The sequence below is a fragment of the Perna viridis genome, chromosome 5, assembly GCF_037379345.1.
Source record: "Perna viridis isolate PV_CMFRI_1.1 ecotype Kerala chromosome 5, ASM3737934v1, whole genome shotgun sequence".
Lineage (NCBI taxonomy): Eukaryota > Metazoa > Mollusca > Bivalvia > Mytilida > Mytilidae > Perna > Perna viridis.
The window spans coordinates 32,782,647-32,803,341 of NC_142449.1; the positions used below are offsets into that span (position 1 = coordinate 32,782,647).

A 20,695-nucleotide genomic window follows, 5' to 3' on the forward strand; every position below is an offset into this window, starting at 1 on the left:
AATTTCAGGCACTTCAGAGTCTCTAGTTTTAGTATAAATTTTTGCTTTTTTTTAATACATGTATCTGGTATAGCTGAATCACTATTAGAGGTCATATTCCACATTCTGTAATACATCCTTGACTTTGCCCATTATAAAATTGTACAAGTTATCAATCAGTCCAATTTAATTTATAAATGGGACGTTCATTAGAATTAAATGTATGTGTTATTGCGGTCGAAAAAAAACCAAAACAGATACATTGCATTTTCAAGGTCATTCAAGGTTGCAACAGACTAGATGTACAAGGATGTAAATTGTCTGGTAACCTAGCTTTAGCTCAAGCAAAGTTTTGTAGTTTTATAGAAATCACTTAGTCTTTCCACTGATTTGTGTAGCTCCTTCAAAACTCAGTGGAATTACGTATAACTGTAACTTTGCAGGTCAAGATTCTGACAATGATGACACTGAACCTATATTTAGTTTTGGAGATGATGACATACGACTAGCCCAGCTTGAGATTACCTCCCCTGAAATAGTTCTCCAACAAGAAGATGATGTAATAGGTACATATGCTTTTATTCATGTATGGATTAAAACTTTTCATGTCAGCACAATGCGTGCCACAGACAGGTCACTTTGCCAATAAAGATGTATCACATTTTAATGCATTACATCTTCATAATTTTTTGGAGACGTTAATGTCCCACTTTTGAAAATTATGCATGTAATGGTAGACATAAAGTATGTCTATATGTTATAACTATCGGTCTACGGCGAGTTTCGATTCAGGACTTCAATAGTAAACAAAGCTTTAAAAACAAAACGCCCTTTTGTATATATATATTTGTTATTCATTGTTTCCTTATTTCTATATGTAGTCCATACAATTATGATGTTTTTTTTTAATGGAAATTGATTGAAGGTCTTGGTTTGAGTTACAATGTAGGAAAAGTGAAGCCATGATCCATTAGTTACCAGTTATAGTTTGATGTATTTTACTTGTCTTTTTATGACTCTACATTTTATACTCTGTTATAAATCAATTGTAGAAATCAAGATAATTAGATTTTATATAAGGTTTCTGTTTGTGTGAATTCTGTTTATTTGTGTTTTAGCAACAAAGCATGTTTATTTGTACAGAGCAGTATTTGCAATTTTTCAAAAGTTTAAATTTTTTAAGAATGAGAAAAAATATATAATTGTTAAGCATTCATGCATTCATCATATATAAGGTGTATAATTGTGATAGTCAAAATGTATACATATGCATATATTTTATCTTATTCTTAACCACACATCCATAAATGATTTGGTTAGAATGCATTCCCCGAGCTCTGCTAGCATAATCCAGATAATTTTATTAAAATGGAGGGACAGTGAAGTAATTTGCCAAACTTTTGCACAAAAATTACAAAATTTGTCAACAAATTGGGAGAAGGGAATTATTAGTAATCCAACACAGGAAAAGCCCAAGGATTTGGCTCTGGTTTGCATAAGTACCTTACGATTTCCTCTCTTTCAAAACTAATTATTTAAAAGGAAATGAAAAAGTGTCTGCTTCAGACAGGTTTTTTTTTTCAGAGTTCAGTTTAGAGAGGTTTCCCTGTATTTGATGTAGATTGATAGCATAGTTCTGGTAAATGCAGGATTTCACAATACAGACAATTATATTAAAATTTGATTACATCCAATTATCATCATCTGTCTATAACCAATTAAGAACACATTAACCCACTTAATTATGCACATGAATTAAATTTTATGGTCATATGACTGTGAATAATTATATGATAATAGATCTTCATCGGTCTTACTTTAATAAAAATGCAGATACATCTTTGTGATTATACAGATTTTGTGGTACTTATAATGCAAGCAATAACCAAAGGTTTTAAAATTTTAAGCGCAAAAACATAACAGAACATTTACTGGTAAATATATCTTGAAAACTTAGATTGATTAGATTTTACTCTACAGTGTAATCAATATCAACTGAACTTTTCATAATTAGTACATGTACAAACAATATATTAAGCTGATACAATTTTTGGAAATGGATGAAGTCAGTTTTAAAGATGTATGACTTTGCTGCCTACTGGTACTTAATGTTTTCAAATGCTCATGTTTTTGAAATTTAAATGAATAATGTTTAAAAATATAACAAGATGAAAGGGAGGTAATGCTATATGATTTTATTTAGTTTTTACTGTATGGCCTGTTTATAAAAAGTTTGTGGTTGTATAATGCTGTCTTCCATGTTGTTGGCATCAGCTGTAGGCATTTCATGTCCAGTAAATAAAGTTAAGTATAAATGTATAGATCTTTATGAAAGTATAAAGCAGGGTCTAATATCACAAAAAGAAATATGGGATTGATTTTGGGGCTTACGTCTTCTACTGTTTAGGAATAAGGGGCTTAAAAAAGGGTTAGAAATCATTTTCCTAATGTCCAAACAATAAATTGACTATCAGTAATTGGATCTCATTAAATTGGTTGTTTTAATTAATAGAATGGATCATCTAATTGATTTTTACAAAATTAACGAAGCCCTTGATTCTGATTGTAATTTTTACAGTCTTGACCAATAAATTCCTTTCCCTGATCTTGCATAACCACCCCTTACATTTCATCTAATAGTTGATGTTGGTGGAAGAGCCTAGCCTATGGGTTACATTACCTAATGTCTTGGTTAAAGTATGTCCTACTAAAGGCTGGGCTACAGTGTTTAAGCTCTTGCCTACTTCAAGACCCCATGCAGTTCTTCAGTTTTCCCATCCTTTTCCTTCTTGAACTTACAAGTATGTCAACTAGAGAGTGTAAGCCCTTGGCTTGTTGACACAGTTTATATATGCCAATAATATTTATAGTGTTGTCCTGGTATAAATTTCCCTTCATAGTGGTATAAATGTATATGCATTGTATGACACGATCGATAAATCTAAAATTCAAGTACAAGGTTTCATCCTTGAACTGCCATGGTTGATTTTGTGAACTCTGCATAAGTTTTACAAATACTTAATACAAAAAAAGGAAAATCACGAGGAAAGGTAGATAACGCTGTTGCACTAAGTTAAAAAAATTATGTAATTCTGAGATTGATGGTTGGCTCTGCTTTCAAACAATTTGAAATATCTGCTGTTGTATTACTTTTTTAATGAAAATGTTTAAATGGCTCACGTTTAGATTAAATGTCCATGTGAGCTATAGCCATCTCATGGTGTACAGATGTCATGAATCAAACAAGATTTCAGAATAATTTATAAAATATAAACAAAGTAGTCCTATTGATCCTTGATTGCTTTTTCTTCAGAGATAATTGCATGCATTTTATCCATTGATGGGTCTGAATGAAATGTACCACACATAAATGAAGTATATAAAAGATATACTGAACATGGATGTTCAGGGGTTACATGAACACCCCCCTCCCACTTTGGAAGCAAAAAAGCGTAACAAAATGTTAAAAACAAGCTTTAAATTGTTTATGCGCTATTAAAGTATGAAAATTTGTTTAAATAATCCCCTCTGAATCCCCCCAAGAAAAAATAAATTCTGACTACGAGCCTGTAAAATGTAGAGTGTAAAGAAAATGTACCCTCAATCAATGTGGAAAAAAAGTAGTGCAGGAAGGTAAACCATACTTTTACTGGTAACCTTAAATTTCACTTGTTTTTAAATTGTAATAAATCGTAGTAGTGACTCAGAAAAAAAACTTGTACTATTCCTTTTGTAGGAAAAAATATTGGAACACTACCAAATCAATGATCATGTTTTTACCATATCCTCAAAAGAAATTTTAAAAAAGGAAATTGATTGTGATAAATATTGTTAAGAAGGAAATAAATGATACTTAAATAAAACTTACATTTTTGAACACATTTGCCATTGCAGGAAAAGAAGTTGACAATATTTTATGTTTCTGCAGACATGTCTATTTTTATTATACCTCAAACAAATAAAGTTTTGGGGCATATAGGAATCATCCCTATCTGTCTGTTCATCTGTCTGTCCACATTTCTTGTAGGTGCAACTCCTTCCAAATTGTTCAAGGGATTTTGTTGAATCGTTATAAAAAGGTTGGGCATCATATGTAAACGTGTAGAAAGAAATGCAGTTACTGTTTGGGAACTTCAAAGGGAGACAAACTAACTTAAGGCTTTTACATGTTAAAAACTTATAAGCACAACTCAAAATAATTCAAGGAATTTTGTTGACACTTTATAGAAAGGTTGTGGCATCATACCAGGTATGTAGATGTGCAGGAAGGAATGAAGTTATTGTCAGGGAGAGATAATTCAACCTATGGGATCGTGGAAGCACAAATCGTCAAACCCGTTCAAGGAATTGTAACGAAACATTATATGATGGTTTTGCATCATATTTAGATGTGCTTGAAGGATTACTGTCAGGGGAGTTCAAAGGGAGAGAATTGGACTTAAGGGTTTTTTATGTTTCAATTCCTAAACTGCTCAAGGGATTTTGATGAAATTTTATAGGAAGATTAGGGACCATATGTAGATGTGCATGAATGAATATAGTTACTGTTGGGGGACTACAAAAGATGAAAGTTTAAATTTACGGGTTGTACATTCAACTGCATTTGAAACAGGGGTAGGTATATTCTCTTCATGGGCTTGCTCACTAGTATTTTTTCTCTTGTTTTTATTTTATTTTTTCTGTTGTTGGTTTTTTTTCTTCAGATTTTTGCTTTGTTTGATGCTTTGAAGTCTTTAACTTTTTTAAAGAGTTAACAAAGAGTCAACTTAATTGTCAATTTATTTTAACTTTGTTGAAATATGAGTGCTGTTTTTTCTCTAAATATTTTTAAATATTTTCAGTTTTCAAGGATAAAACCAAGTCAGGATATTTAGAAAAATATGTAAAAAGAAAGGTTACTGACAACAAAAATTTAATATAATTCTTAGAAATGAATGAAGAATTTAGCACACTTTGCAAAAATCAATCTATTTAAAAGCCGGTCTTGCAGATCCTGGTTTTCTGTTACCGGGAGCTGCAATATCAGCTTTTACCGATAATTAGATTGTTACAATAATGTTAAATAAGTTTGCTACAATAAGAACTCATTGATACTTAAAAGCAATATAGGGTATTAACGAAGTTTCTGAACTGATAAAATCTAGGCAGTAATCAAAAGCAATAGTCAAAATGGCAATATCAGGGTAAAAACCAGAAAGACAAGAACCACAACAATGGTCCTGATGTGGTACAGGCATTTCAAAATGAAAGGTGGGTAAAACCAGGTTTTTAACCTCCACTTCTATTAGGATTCATTATTTCCAGTATACTTTAACACAAATGGGCAGCAAATAGTCACCAGCCAAAATCAATAAAAGGTACAGAAGATATGAACAATAAATAAGTGAAACTATTACAGTCACGGAAGTTTTCTTGCTAGTGATTCATCGTTATGTATATGTCCATGCAGTGTAAAGTTACAACTTTTTCAAAATGCTGCACTTTTATTATAAAAAAATGCCCCATTTGCTTTTCACAACCCCTCTTTACAAGTAAGTATTATATTTCAGATGATTTACCTGTCCATCAATTCATTCATCTGTTTGTTAAATCATCTATAATACTTCGGTCTCTACAGTGACCTTCCAACCCAATGTTTTCCTTTTAAGAGTAATTAAACTTTGAATAAATGAAATTTCAAAAGAGTGGGGTGGGGGGTGGTGTGGGGGGGGGGTCAAGGATAGCATGAGTTTTAGTGTAGCTGTTTAATTTATCCCCACAAACAAAGTTTATGAGGTGTATAGGACTTATCTTGTCTGTCTGTTTGTTTGTCTATCCACATATCTTGACAACTGGATACCTTCTAAACTTAAAGGTTTACATGTGAAAACCTTTAAAAAAAAAAACAACCTTCCCAAAATTTTTTAATGGATTTTTATGAAATGGTTAAGAAATGTTTGACATAAAAGGTAGAATTGTACTGTTCTCTTTATTTTAGATCTTTCCTGTGTACCGTGCTTAAGTTCATTCTTCTTGACACCTTGAGTGACACCAAAGTCAGTTTAAAGCACCATCATAGTTTGAAAAGGTTTATTTTTTTTCAGAATCAGAAAACAAAGATTCTTTTATGCATATATGCAAATTTGCTTGAACAGGGTTTGACACTAACTTCATTTGTTTGGTGGTCAACAGGACTACTTCATAGGTGAAATAGATGCAGACAGTAATGACAGTCCTGTTCTTAGATCTTATGAAAAATTTGGTAAAATTTTAATAGCCATGAACAATTTTCAAGTAGTACTCTCCAAAATCAGGGTGGTACAGGAAAACCCGACTACTGTCAGTGTTGATACCTGATGAAGGAAGATTATTGATATTAAATCATTGCGAGGGGAGATAACTCAACATTAGAGTTCCACTTCCATTTTGATGAACAACCTTAGATATTGATTATTTTAACTCATTTCACTTTTTTTTTTATTTTAGATTGGGAATGTCCACCCATCACATCAGGGGAGGTAATTGTTGATAGAAACAGTAGATTTGTTGGACACATAGCACCTGTGTTTCATGTAAAGCAGGTATATTTTGTATGTTATTACTGAATACTGTAAAAATACTTTAATCATGGATACCAATTTTCCTGGATTAGGGAAGAAACACAAGTTCGTGGATTCTTGAATTTGTGGTTTTGAGGTTTTCAGTATACAAATCAATGGAAATGTCCTTTTCTTTGGGAACCAAATTTCATGGTTTGGCCTACCTATGAAAACCACGAAAATTAGAACCCAACAAACAAAAATACTTTCACAGTATGTGGAAATGTTGCATTTGTATTGTTGAATTGGTTTGAAGAATTTGTTGAGTAGATGAACAGGATAAGACAGAAATACGTTTTCATGGAAAAATTATTTTTGTATCAGAGGGCATATCAATCGTACACTAAGGCAACTATGGAATTTGTCCGTTTATCAGAGTACCAGAAAATATTATATGAGTATTGTATCTTGATATGCCAGGGCCCAGTTTTTTAAAGAATCTGATATTGAGACTTTCCTCAAGTTCTTCCTCAATTTAAATATCAACCAATCAAATCACTTGAAATTGAAGATTTGAGGAGTAACTCAAGAATTTGAAAAAAATCTCAACTTGATTTTTTCTAATGAATTAAAGCCCTGATGAAATAAATCTCTAAAAAATGATGGAACAAGAATATCTGAAATTTCACCTACCTGTGTAATTCAGTTATCTCTCCATTCTCTCCTATCTCGAAGTACACCGCTTCTTCTCATAGAATGTTAACTAAAGAGATTTTTCCAAGCTAAGCAATTATTCAGTATAGCTTACAAGTACATGATATAGAGTTGACTAAGGGTCACTGTAATGGTAAAAAATCTTGATTGATTTTATGCTGCTCCATTACCTTATTGATGACTTAACATGTTATAATTGTGTGTAAGTGTCGCCTAGATTTTTAGGTTGAAATATCAAGGATTTTTTCTGAGAAGTATTTTTTGTCAGTCTTTATTGATATTTGTTTTTTATACTGGATAGTACATGATGGCAATTTTTATTTGGTTTTTTTTGCAAATACAGAACAGGATGTTTTGTAGTTTATGTTATAAATTGCAATGATTTATGCAGTAGACCTTGGGAATTTTTTTTAAACGTTGCCCGACTGCGTGAACAGTGAAACCTATCTAAGTTGGGCCCTAATTGAACCAAAAGCCTGTATATACCAGACATTTCTTGAATCCCATTGTGTCTATGTAGATATATTTAAACACACATGTCTAAACTAAGTAAATTCTATTGTTCAAACAGGGTTAGGGTTAGAAAGATTTCACTGTAGAGTATTATGCAGTAAATAGATTATAATATTCTTTTTGGTTTTCTGTGTGTTTAAACCAGTCTTAAATAGATACATGTAAAATCTACATTTTGCATTATTTTATAGAGAGGATTAATGTACTTTTATTTAACAAAACGTTTATTATTTTCCTGAAAGGTATCTGCAAGATTTCTATCGATCTTGACTGAAATAATGTATGAGAAAATTATCCTCCTAGATGTTTATTTCTGTGAAGGGTGTTGTGGCAAGTAATGTAGGTACATCAACTGCTAAATTCTTGTACAGCATGTATACTGAGCCCCCTTTTAGTAAGTCATCTTGCCTGGGTTTCATAACAAAAAAATCTTAAATTGATAATTTCCCGTAGTCCTGTGTTTTTCCTCAAATATTCAATATCAAGTGATCTGATCGGTTGAAATTTGAGTTGAGGATGGATTTGACTCACATACCAATATAAATATTGGTGTTACACCTCTGGTATATAATACAATGTAACATGATTTATAATTAGGACTTAACTTTTGCAGACCAAACTTATGTTGAGTAAATTAAAGGAGAATAAAAAGATAGCTGCGGCCACACATAATATATATGCCTACAGAATATTGAAAGATGAGAACGCTGGGCATCCTTCATTTTATCAATCATGTGAAGACGACGGTGAAACTCATGCAGGTGGAAGAATGCTCCATCTTTTACAGGTATTTACAATACTTTCCATCCCCTTTAGTGATTTCCATGCTGAGAATTTTCAATTTTTTGGAGTTTTTTTCTATAACATAAGGCACTAACCATTTTATTAGCAAGGGGTCCTGGGATTTTCTTTTTTTTTTTTTTTTAAATGAATTTATTTCAAATTTAGCCCCAAAAATGTTATACTCAGGCATAGAAAGAAAAAAAATCATGATTCAATATTTATTACAACTAATAATTTATGTCATGGCTTGCTGTAACTATGCTGACTTTTTGTATCGCGCTAGACTTCTTACAAATAGCGTTATGTTGCTACAAGATTGAAGTCATCACTACAAAAGTTTAATGGTCTTCATCATAAACTTGTTGATCTGTACGGTGTATCCATCCACACCATGAAAACTGATTTATTCAACGTGTCATAGTTTTCCTTTCCTTTTGTCTACCTCGGACTTGAAGATTTATGAGGAACTCTGCAGGTGTTTCTAGAAAAGCAGAGGATGCTCAGTTGCTCACCCTACCAATACACCTGGCCCATGCTGCCAGTTTTTATTGGAGTCTGAGTTGCTCATTTACTTGTTACTTTGTATATATTATTTTGGTTATTTTATGTTCTTTGTTGTGTTTGTCTGTTTCCCATGTTTGGTCTCTGTCCCTGGATTATATTCTTTTGATTTCTGCTAGAATCTTGGTTCCCTTGAATACTCTTTCGCCCTTTCATTACAATGTAGATCTTGAAATAAATAAAAATTAATTCTGGCTGCTGATGAAAAAAAATTAATTAATTTCTCAATCGCTGAAAACCGAAAAATTCAGGTCTTCATTTTGGAGAAATTGTCTGTACCTAAACACAAGTTACTAATATTTTTGGTCTTCTTGGTTTATCTGATATATCATTTTAAGTATCTGTCTTTGCAAGAATCATGCAAAAACTGAAAAATGTGATACACTCCCAAAAAGGGCTACATATTTTTTATTTTTGTAATTTTCTTTGTAAAGTTGTTTTATGGGTCTATACTATGAAATGTGTAATTATTCATTCAAATCTGCCTGCTCTTAGGAGATAATCAACATTGAAAATTCAATAGATTCTATTGTATTTGAGTGTCATTTACAGAGTTATCTCCCTTAATTTTGAAATCTACAGTGCATTCTATATAATTTTTATCTCCTGAGACACGGGTTATATGAAAAATTGAATGTTTATTCCTGTTTACTATGGCAATTCGAACAAAATATCAAAAATAAAAATATGTAGGCTTTTAAACCATAAATCACATTTTGCATGATTCTTAGCTGGAGTGCTACTTAAAAAGTAAATACAAAGAGCCATGTTAATTTACTAAATCTCATCTTCTCATTTTTAACTGGACATGATGCAACAAAACTTAGAGAATACATTAGTCTGAGAATTTTCTTCAGTTCTATGTTATTCATGAAAATCTTTTGATTTCAAGACATTAAAATAGCTCTGTTTCCTCTCTAATAGTGGCCACTTTAATTGTAGTAGTTGTCTCATGGACATGTTTCACTCATCGTTAATTTCCTTATGCAAGTATAATGTTTGTCTTTTACATTCATTGTCAGATAACTGATGCCAGAAATGTGATGGTAGTTGTAACACGGTGGTATGGTGGAGTACATTTGGGTCCTGATAGGTTCAAACATATCAATAACTGTGCAAGAATTCTACTGGTTCAGCAAGGATACATTAAATCTAAGGTCAGTCTTATAGATGTCTTCAAAAGACATTGAAGTACAGGTCTACCTAAGATTCATGCAGAGGTAAAGTTTCAATATTTTTTGTTGTCTCTTAGTAGTGTAAATGCATCTAAGGTAAATTATTTAGATTGACATTGAAGTACAGGCTACCTAAGATTCATGCAGAGATAAAGTTTCAATAATTTTTGTTAAGTCTCTAACTAGTGTAAATGCATCAGATATGTCCCATTAGTTATTTGAGGACCAATAAAAGTAACAAAGGAGGTTTCGCAAAGTTCAGTAGCATGCTTAGCTCAGTGCTGGAGGTCAATTCCTGACCAAGTCACGACCAAAGACTTTAAAATTGATAGTCACTGCTTATCAGACAAGGTCAGGGTATTTTAGGGGATATAATGACAACTGGTTTGCTCAGAGTAAGAATAAGTGTGTGTCCAAGTGGTAGACTGTTACTTATGTAAGTCACACAGTAAAAATTCATCTCAGCATGTCTGACTAGTACAAAGCAGGGTCTGTTTGATTAGCTCAACATGTTGGACTAGTACAAAGCAGGGTCTGTTTGATTGGCTCACCATGTCAAACTAATACAAAGCAGGGTCTGTTTGATTGGTCAGATGTTCTGAATGCATCAACTATCTGCCACAAGACATTAAACAATGATCAATCAATCAATCCATCAATCTTGTTTTATTTATTACTTAATTTTGGAACAGAAATCTTTTATTTAAATAAGTCTTTATTATGTTATTGTGGTATCATTTTCAAGATTTTTTAGTTATAGCTAAATTGTTGGAACAAAAAGTAACCTAATGGTGGCTGTTGTCATCAGAAAATTCATTGAAGAATTTGTTTGACTTGTTGAATTGACATTCAGTGCCGGGACTGTCTTAAAGGTACAGTTTGGAATTTGGAAAAATTCTGCATATATTAAAATCATGTTTTTCTATTATTTCAGGAAGAGAAGAAAGGACCAAAAAGTTCTGGTGGAAAGAAAAAGAAAAAATGATATTATTAGAATTTATGATTTTGCAGTTTATAAACAGCTGGGCATTTACAGTGGGTTTTTCCCAGATGATTAATAGTAGTCATATTTATTAGTTTTAAAAAGTGGCTATATATAAAACATTGCACTGGAGAGTAGTTCTAGAGAAGGGAGGTAACTTATGAGTCTGATACCAGAATAATTAAGACATTGGTTAATTGCAAAATCTGAAAATTTTTTAAAGGAAATAAGGTTGAAAATACAAAAAAAAATGCCCTTTTCCAATCTTAAGTAGATTTGTAAGGATTTGTGAAAGCTAAAATTTGCCAATAAGACGAGTCAAAACCACCCAACATTTCAAAAAATTAATTTTAACTGAACACTAATGACCTCTTTTTAAAATATCTGGATCTGCCACTGTATTAATGATACAAAATGAAAGTATAATAGCCATTTGTAAGTTCCACATTAATTTTGAATGTTTAGATCAGTTTAGAATGTTTTATTTCTGTAAAATGTCAGAAAATGCTGTAAAATGTTTATTATCTAAACAATATTTTGTTCAGAATGAAAGTGCCTGCACAAAATTTTATGCATACTATGAAAGCACTATTGTTCTTGGGGTACCAATTTTCGTGGTGTTCTTGGGTGAGGAGAACCATGAAATTTGGTTCCCAACGAAAAGGAGATTCCCATTGAGGTTTATACAGAAAACCTCAAATCCACGAATTTGTATATCTTCCCTTATCAACGGAAATTGGCGTCTCAGAATTTACTTACTTTCACAGAAGTAACATTCCGAAGTTTCAATAAAGTACAAATATGATATGTTTAGTAATACATGTAGTAAAATATCTATCATTAGATACATGTATATAACAAAATTTGGATTACCATTTCTTAAATGTATCATAATGGACCAAGACTAGGTCTTAATGACACATTTTTTTAATAGTACAATTTGCTTTTGTCATATATCTTTCTTAGTTTTGGGCATAGCTAAGTACATAATTTTGTTACATACAAATGAATGATATATGTGTTGACTGGGTACTGTAAACTTGTTGCAGTGTACATTGTAGTTAATTTTTGTGTTTTATCATATTTAAAAAATCACCCTTAAATGGGAGTATATTCTTTATTAAAAATGCTTATGGATATTCAGAAACCCAATGGAAGAGGTTTTTATTTAGTGTAAGTGTTTGTAAGAATCAGGCAAAATGGGAAAAATCAGAAACATGCATGTCAAAACCCTGCCGATCAGACAATGTAATATCACTCAAGAATACTTTCTCTATTTGAAAAGACAGTTATTTGATCTCTGCATCACTGGCTTTTCTCGGAAATTTTTCAATAGAATCTTCGAAAAATGAGGTTTTTGACAGAGTTATCTGCCCTTGAAATGTTCATTTTCAGTGCATTTCAATGAAATTGTAACTCAATGGTCCAGCATGATATGGAAAATCTTGTCTGTTTTCCATGATTCTGATGGTGCAAATAGTCTAATTACACTGTCAAAATGATGGTTTTTTTTCATACCATGTTTTTACCTACTACCTGATTCTTGCAGGGACTGACACCTAAAATATTTACATGGTGCTTTTAGTATTTCATGTAATACCTGTAGCTTATTTGTTTTTATTTTTATTGTTTTTATACGACTGCAAAGTATTTGCAGTGTATAATGTTATCATGCTGTAGTCATCATCACCCATAGACACTTCAATTACACACTCGTCTGAATATAGCTGAAATATTGCTGGTCGGACCTTAAACCCCAACATACAAACAAACAATTACACACAATAACATGAGTATTATACCACAAGGTGCCATACCACAAAGAAAGTCTGTGATTGATTTTGGGGTTGTTACTTGAACTGTTCAGGAATTAGGGTCCAAAAGTGGACAGATATAAGCATTTTCATGATGTCCAGACAATTGAGTAAAACTGTATCCGTTTTTAAATTGTACCTCATTGTGCAAAATACACAAAATAAGATGGCATTGTCCCTGGGGATTTTGACTTAACATTTAGGATTAAAGGGCCAAATGTGAGCCAGATAGAAACATTTGAAATATTTTTTTACCTCTATGAAATAGTACTATAAGGTTTCATACAATAAATGAAAGGTTAAAGGGTTATGACCCAAGAATAAGATGTCAAAAATGTGTTTTATTAAAACTGAATTCAGTTAAATTTGTATAAATTTCTACTTTTGTCAACAATTGCAGATTTATAGTCCTTTAAGCATTTTCATTCTTGTCAGTGTCTAATACAGTGTCCAAAATCTAATCACAGTCCAAATTTAAAGCTGCACCAAGTTAGAATGTTGTGTTCACAATTGTTCCAACTTCTCAGGATTTGCCCTATATGGTTGTATTAAGCTGCACCCTGAGAAGCATTATATTAGCCTACTCTTGTATGAAGAGTGGTGTTATAAATGATTCTAGTTGTAATTTTATTATTATTTTAAGGAAGTATTTCCACCATTTTTGTGTTGTCCCTGTTATTCAGTTAATCATACTAAATTACTGATGTCTTTAAAAATTTGCCATTTGATGTTATTGTTAAAAATTTTAAATTGATTATTTGATTTTTATTTAAATAAATGAACTTAAGCCATATCCAAAATTATTTTATAAAGAAATGCCAAACGTGTAATAGACATAGGGTAAGAGTAGTGAAGGGAATCAAGGTTATAGCCGTAATTAAAAGAATGTAATCCAGGGACAAAGACTAGACATGGAAAACAGACATACACAACAAAGAACATAAAGTAACTGAAATCATAAATACAAAGTAACAACTTGGACTCCACTAAAAACTGGGAGCATGGACCAGGTGCACCAGTAGGGTAAGCGTCCTCTGCTTTTCTAGAAACACCGGCCGAGTTGCTCATAAAAAGTCAAGTCCGGGGTAGACAAACGAGGAAAGGAAAACTATGACCCCGTTGAAGAAATCAGTTTTCATGGTGCAGATAGATACACGATAACTATCCACGAGTTCATGATGACGACCATAAAACTTATGTAGTGATGACTTCAATCTTGTAGCAAAATAATCCTGTTCCAGAAGCCTATTTATTAGAGTGCTATCGCGATACAAAAAGTCTGCGTAGTTTCGGCAAACTCTGGAATATCTGGAGTTGTGATATGAACACCACACGCAGGTGCTGAAGGGATGTTGCCACAGACAAAAGGAAAGTTGACAATTCTGAATGAAAATTCATCAGGTTTGTCGTCAAGTTTGGTCAATAAATTTCCTTTACCATCGATTTCTAAGTGTAGGTCAAGATATGAGGCTGACTTCACAGTGTCTTGTAGTATCCTTCATCTCAAGTTCTTAGGGATAGATGCGATGTATCAAATCCCAGAAATATGTTTGTATCATACTCAATTTTTACCAATGTCTATCAAGCTTTCATTTTGAAACAGAATGAAATCAGTCCAAGATACTTTCATGCTTACATGAGATTGATGTTAATTAGTGAATACAAACATTCCAATGATTTTTAATAGTTGTGTCCCTTACCCATCCTCCTTAAAGTACATGTATTACAGCCTACTCACAACTGAATCCATCAATTTTATTTGCAATCACTCTTTTCAACAAATTATGCTCCTTTTGTCAACAGTATCCTTATTAAGTGTTTTGCCATTTGAATATCAATTACCATATCAACTGTGAAGAGATATTTTGTATACGTCAATTCAGTAATACCTCCAGCTATTTTTCTATCAGTGTCAGATCCTTCATTGGACAGTATAGGACGTTATATCGAGTGAAACAGTTAACTTCAGGTAATAATGTTGGTCTTCCCTTGACTAAATGGCCATTGCTTTATCAAAATTCTAAACTCGAGAATTAACAAAGAAATTTAAATAAGCTTTCAATTATTTCTTAGGTACTTGTATTTTAATCTATGTTTGATAGAAAATGTCAATATCTTAATCAATTATCCAGTAAACTAGTAATTAGAAAATTCACTCAGTAAGGGTCATTATATCAAAAGAAGACCAATTATATTACCTGAAGTTATCTATTTAATTTGCTGTAATAATCCTGCTTCACTTCAGCTTTCGAACTGTTAAATTTAGTATACACTGTCGGCAGTAAAATTACACTGTTGACAAGATCGATGGACTTTGAACCGTGTTAGAAATGCATTTCTTGAATGGTTCAGAACATCTATCCATACTTTAGTGCATAAATATGATTATCTGATCTGGTTAACCAGTTTTATAGACTGAAAATATCTTTAGGTCTATCTTCATACCCAAATAATTTACAGTCAGGTTTTAGGTATTCTGCTACCCTTTTCAGTAATTTCTTCCCTAGCGACTTATATTGATTAACCATTTCTGCACGTCTTTGATCTTTTGAAGACCTATTTGTGATTAGATGGATATATTTGCTAACGTTTGCTGGCGATAAGTGCTGGAAGTCATAGCTAACATCCTGTTTATCGCTCAACAGTCCTCTATAGCGCAGAGACTTCTCAACACGATCTGAAATTCCTTTTTTATTTAAACAAGTCTCGTTTTTTGTGCGATACCTTTCTAAATCCTGGGCAATTTGCAAAAGTTCTCCGGTTGTGTTGCGTTTAGTGCTTATATTTCCTACCTTTAATTCGTGTAGAACGTGATTCACATCGGTTTCAAAGGTTTCCATCTTGCCAATAAATTTGTATTTTATTTCACATGGTCGGCAATGGTAATGAATAGGACTAAAATGGTCATCCAGAAATTTGTGTTTATACTCATCTGCGTCTAAAACATAATTTACGAATTCATGAAACGTAACATCATGTCCACATCTGATGCTTTGTTCAGTGACGTTCGGTCTGAACTTTCGGATTATTCGAGTTCCGTAGGTTGTCCAGTAATGAGAATTAGGATATACAAATTTATCAACATAACCCGAAAATAATCGCTCGTACGGGTCCCTCACAAACATTACTGTGAATGCCCGTTCACTAAACTGTATAACTTCGGAATCATTCAGATTTTGGGGAAGTCTTGGTAAGTTTAATTTGTGAATAAGTGACAAATCTGGCAGTGTTTCAATGTTCATTTGTTCCAATACTGTAAATGCTCTTTTCCAAAATGTACAACCTATCTTTTGAACAAAGCAGAAAAGGAAATTATTTCTTTGGCTGTAGAGAAGATATTTCTTTTTGGTGTGTTTCAGCTTAGGTTTTTGATGGTAAAGTCTCTGTTTGCATGCGCTATTCAAAGTTTTCAGGCGATGTTCGTATAATGTTCCGAATTGGTTTAAATCTGAAATTAAAGAATAACTTAACTTAATAGAGACATATTAATTCCAACATAACCATCACCACAGCACGGCGTTATATGTAAATGTCTCCGAATGTGACGACTCTATTCGCCACACTGCTTCATCGGATCAAACAGATACAAGGAAGACAACGTAAGCATAGAAGGGTCTGAAAAATTCCCAACAATGTTATAACTGTCAAATTTGCGAGGCAAATTATATATAATTATATATAATCTGATCGGCAGATTCCTTTAGACTTATATTTATACATGCCGTTGTATTACCTCATGTAAAACGACTGGTCTTTAAAAGGTACGGAATACTCAGGTTTCATGATTCAGAGTAAGTTTGACAAATCCTAGAACGGATTACCTAAGAAGTTTCGCGATCAACACTAATTTGTCAATCTCTTCATTCAGGACTGCTGGCCACTGAGTTTTACAGGAAAACCAATAATATGCACAACTATGCATATCATGTCAAAAATATCTACAATGTAAACGGTGCAGAAACTAGGAAAGTGTGACGAACAAAGGCGGACGGACAGGACAGGACAAAAACAATACGTCTCCCCACCATAATAAATATACTTGCCTGGTTCTGAAGATATGAAACCAGCCTTTTTATCCTCTTCATCATTATACTGATATTTCTTGACACTAACTATCCTGCCTTGGTCTCTTACTTTAGAATAGAAATATAAAACAGATAGTATGAATACTAAAAGAAGGACAAGAAAATTCCCATTTCTACACCGCATATCTCAAGTCATCATAACAAGTTCATATATTTCAGACGCTCTGGGAGATAAGGGATTATTCTCATAGTTCGAGATAAAACATGTAAATGTACAAGGATTTTTTGTTATAATACGAGGTAATAACAAATCAGATAATTCATGTTTGACTTAAGACTCTAAAGGGTACCAGTGTTATCTGCAAATTGCCTATACACGAAAATATTAAAATCAATTTGTCTAATAAGTAACTGAAGATTACAGACTTAAATATAATATACATGTAGGCTGTATAGGTAGGCCTCTGAATCCATGATTGACAGTGTCTTAATGGGATTCTAGCGTTATCTCCGTTGGATCTTTACAGGGGAATGAGGGTCAGGACAATTTTTGTATTCAGCATTAAGCTTTTTGATTAGGGAGATAGGGTGGTGGCTCAAAATCTAACTATTAGGGTATTCTAAGTGTTCTGTTATCTCACACCCCTTTTATGGTTTTATAAATGTACATGCCCACTTATAAATCTGTTCATATATTGTGTCAGTAAAAATAACATTTCAATATTTCGTTAAAGTTTCTAGCTGATGAAAGTAAGCTCCAACATACATGTAATGATGATCTTTTAAATATCCCCTTTTCACATTTCATATCACAAACGGAATGAAATTTATGTTCCCTTAATCCATGGGCAATGATGGATTCAGGCGCGGGTCCAAGAAAACGCGTACGCCCCCTGAAAAAGGGGAAACAAATTTTGCTTGAAATCTTGATTTTTCACAAGTTTTATCCCAAAAAATGTTATTGACTGGCTTCTGTTACCTTCTGGTTGTGTCTTTATTCCTATTTACACCCCACTGACCACCCGAAATCCTGGATCCGCCCCTGGGATAAATAAGTTTCTGTGTATAAGTAGCGGTTAATTATATATAATGTCATTGTGCATACAATTTTATAGTTGCATGGATGTACATAATAGCTTTGCCTCATATACTCTCTAGATCTTTAACTATACGATGAGTCGATGTACTACTGTTAACTAAAGGTATGTTCCCAAGAGGTATCACTACGACAACATTTACGGTGCATCAATTTGGGTGCGGTAACCATGGTAAAAGGTAACGGCAAATTTTACTAACGTCGTTGAATACATGCATGCGAATATATACAAGTCAACAACTGACCTAAGATCTGTAAAGGTCATTTTAACCGACCGTTGGCTAAACTCAGAACTTAATAGCAAATCAAAACCCTGACCGCGTAAGTTTCTCGTATGTAATCACCAGGCTTGTGGGGGAGGAAAGTCCGATACTCCAGGCTAGAAAACTGGTAACTCTCGAGATAGTGTACGCCTGGAAACCTGGACGCAAGTGAGGTTCGAACCCATAGCGGTGTCGACCTCGTGATTACAAGTCTTGTGCCTTTATCACTACACCACCCTGTTTTAGATCACAGAATTACATGGATTGGTTTAAGCAAGGGTTTATAAATAGCTTTATTTAAGTCTTTGGTTTAAGTACAGTATTTAGATTCTCTGTTTCTGGTGTTTCTAAGTGGTTCCACGCCAATTTTTCGACATGGAACCTTCATTTTTTCTGCCACCATATGAGGCCTGAAGTGAAGACCATAAAATGAATGGAACACATTGAAGTTTTTTTGGGTTTTTTTTATTCTAAAAGGAAGAAAACAGTAAAAATGATTTATCAATAATAAACAATATAAATACACATGTATTAGATATTAAAACATGTTAACAAACACAACATAGAAAAGATATGAAGTTCACAAAAAGATCAACATACACTGAAATAGCTGGTATAATTTGATTATTTTTTTTCAAAATCATGTTTTTACTAACCCATTATAGTTACCCTGAAATCTTTATATACATGCACAGTCTGTAATATATATATACTGCACATGTGATTTTGCTTTATAACTTGATTTCATTATTTAAGTGTCAGTCTCTCTAAGAATCAACCAAAGTTTAATTTGATTATTTGCACTATCAAAGTAAAGAAAAAAGGCAAGATTTTCCATATCATCTTGGTAAATTGAGTTATAATTTCATTGAAATGCACTGAAAATTAACATTTAAAGGGCAGATAACTCTGTCAAAAACCTCATATTACTAACATTCTATTGAAAAACATCTGACCAAGAGATCAAATAATAGTCTTTTTAAATAGAAAAAAATTATGATGTTAGATTGGTGGGTTTTTGACATGCATGTTTCTGATTATTCCTATTTTGACTGATTCTTACAAAAACTTACACTAGCATATAAACTTTATTGCTGTAAAACCTGTCTAAACCAAACACCTTAGACTGTAGAATTTGTTCAGTATAGCCAGGTGTTTTAAATATGAACCCGGTGTAACTTTCAAAAGAACAAAGTTGAATACTTTGATATTTTCTAATTTAAAAAATAATCTTGTCTTTTACAGTTTATTTTTTCGTAATTTAACAAACTTTTAAGATGTAAGCTACAAACAGATAAATATTTTGTTTTTGCTGAAGAAATGAACTAGTAAAAATCAATACTTGGTATTACAGATTAACTTCCTGACTGACTGTAATCAGGCTCTCAGTGCATCTAAGGTCAAAGGTTATATTCATATTGATAACCTTATGAGGACTTCATCCTTTATCACTAGGTTTCAAGAATACATTAAATCTGCTATAATGTGTCTTAAAAAATGTCTGACTAGACTTGTTTTCAGTTTATATATTGGTCTGGTTTACAAAGATTTTACTGTAAATAAAGTAAGATGTTCCCCAGTAGTTATTTCATCTCACTATACCTCTGAATACACCAACACTGACAACCATATTGTAAGGCCACTCAAAACTGTTTACTTACTTTTTATACTGGTTTGCACCTGAATATTCAGAGTTCCATTTTCACATTTTTGTATAATAAAAAAAAATTAATGTTGCTACTGTAATTTTTTCCTGAATTTCCCATCAAATTTAAAAAAAAATAAATTGAAAATTGCAGTCACTGCCCCAATAAAATATTGCATACTCGAAACCTATTTTCCTTTAATATTTCAAAATATCCAGAAAACAAGTAATCAATTTAGAGTGGCCTATACATGTGATATAAAACATACACAATAATGGGAGGGTGGACAGAGGGATTGGGATTAAGGGGTTAAGGGAGCGGGAATCAATGGTTGAAGGGGTGGGCAACAGGGAGTGAAAAATATGGGAAGCAAGGATTATGGTTGGGAACCATAACCTGGGGTAAAATGGAAGGTGTCAGGAAGCAGTGGTCTAGGGGAGGGAAACAGCGATAAAGTATCCCCTGTCCACCCACTCAATAATGCAAATCCACAAAAATTCGTATAAAACTTATAAAATAGTGACTCCACAACATGTGTATCAAAGAAAGTATACATCACCAATAAATACCATAGAAAGACTTGATAGTTTTAAGCATTTTTAATTGACAGTCCGAGTCAAGCAATG

At 32.7% G+C, this 20,695-nt stretch overlaps 2 protein-coding genes across 3 annotated transcripts in view; one reads left to right on the forward strand and one right to left on the reverse strand.

The window, feature by feature from the left end:
* The window catches only part of LOC148617131 (protein IMPACT-B-like), a 31,000-nt gene extending 17,168 nt beyond the window's left edge, over positions 1–13,832 (forward strand). For both annotated transcript variants that reach the window (XM_088584459.1, XM_088584460.1), the window contains 5 exons: positions 423–545; positions 6,445–6,539; positions 8,338–8,511; positions 10,091–10,225; positions 11,178–13,832. In XM_088584459.1, the coding sequence (XP_088440585.1) occupies positions 423–545; positions 6,445–6,539; positions 8,338–8,511; positions 10,091–10,225; positions 11,178–11,228 (578 nt within the window). In that variant the 3' untranslated portion in view covers positions 11,229–13,832. The remainder of the gene's footprint in view (positions 1–422; positions 546–6,444; positions 6,540–8,337; positions 8,512–10,090; positions 10,226–11,177) is intronic.
* Positions 13,833–13,945: 113 nt separating this feature from the next.
* On the reverse strand, positions 13,946–18,876 carry LOC148617132 (carbohydrate sulfotransferase 14-like). Its single transcript, XM_088584461.1, has 2 exons — positions 17,083–18,876; positions 13,946–16,487 (listed from the first exon to the last, which is right to left on the reverse strand). The coding sequence occupies exons 1-2, from the start codon at positions 17,246–17,248 to the stop codon at positions 15,448–15,450; spliced, it is 1,206 nt and encodes a 401-aa protein (XP_088440587.1). The 5' UTR covers positions 17,249–18,876; the 3' UTR covers positions 13,946–15,447.
* Between the last annotated feature and the right edge of the window lie 1,819 nt (positions 18,877–20,695).

Coding starts and splice junctions, on each gene's coding strand:
- LOC148617132 (XM_088584461.1), bottom strand. CDS start 17,248: ATGCGGTGTAGAAATGGGAATTTTCTTGTCCTTCTTTTAGTATTCATA. Junction 16,488..17,082: donor TTTCATATCTTCAGAACCAG/GCAAGTATATTT, acceptor CTTTAATTTCAG/ATTTAAACCAATTCGGAACA.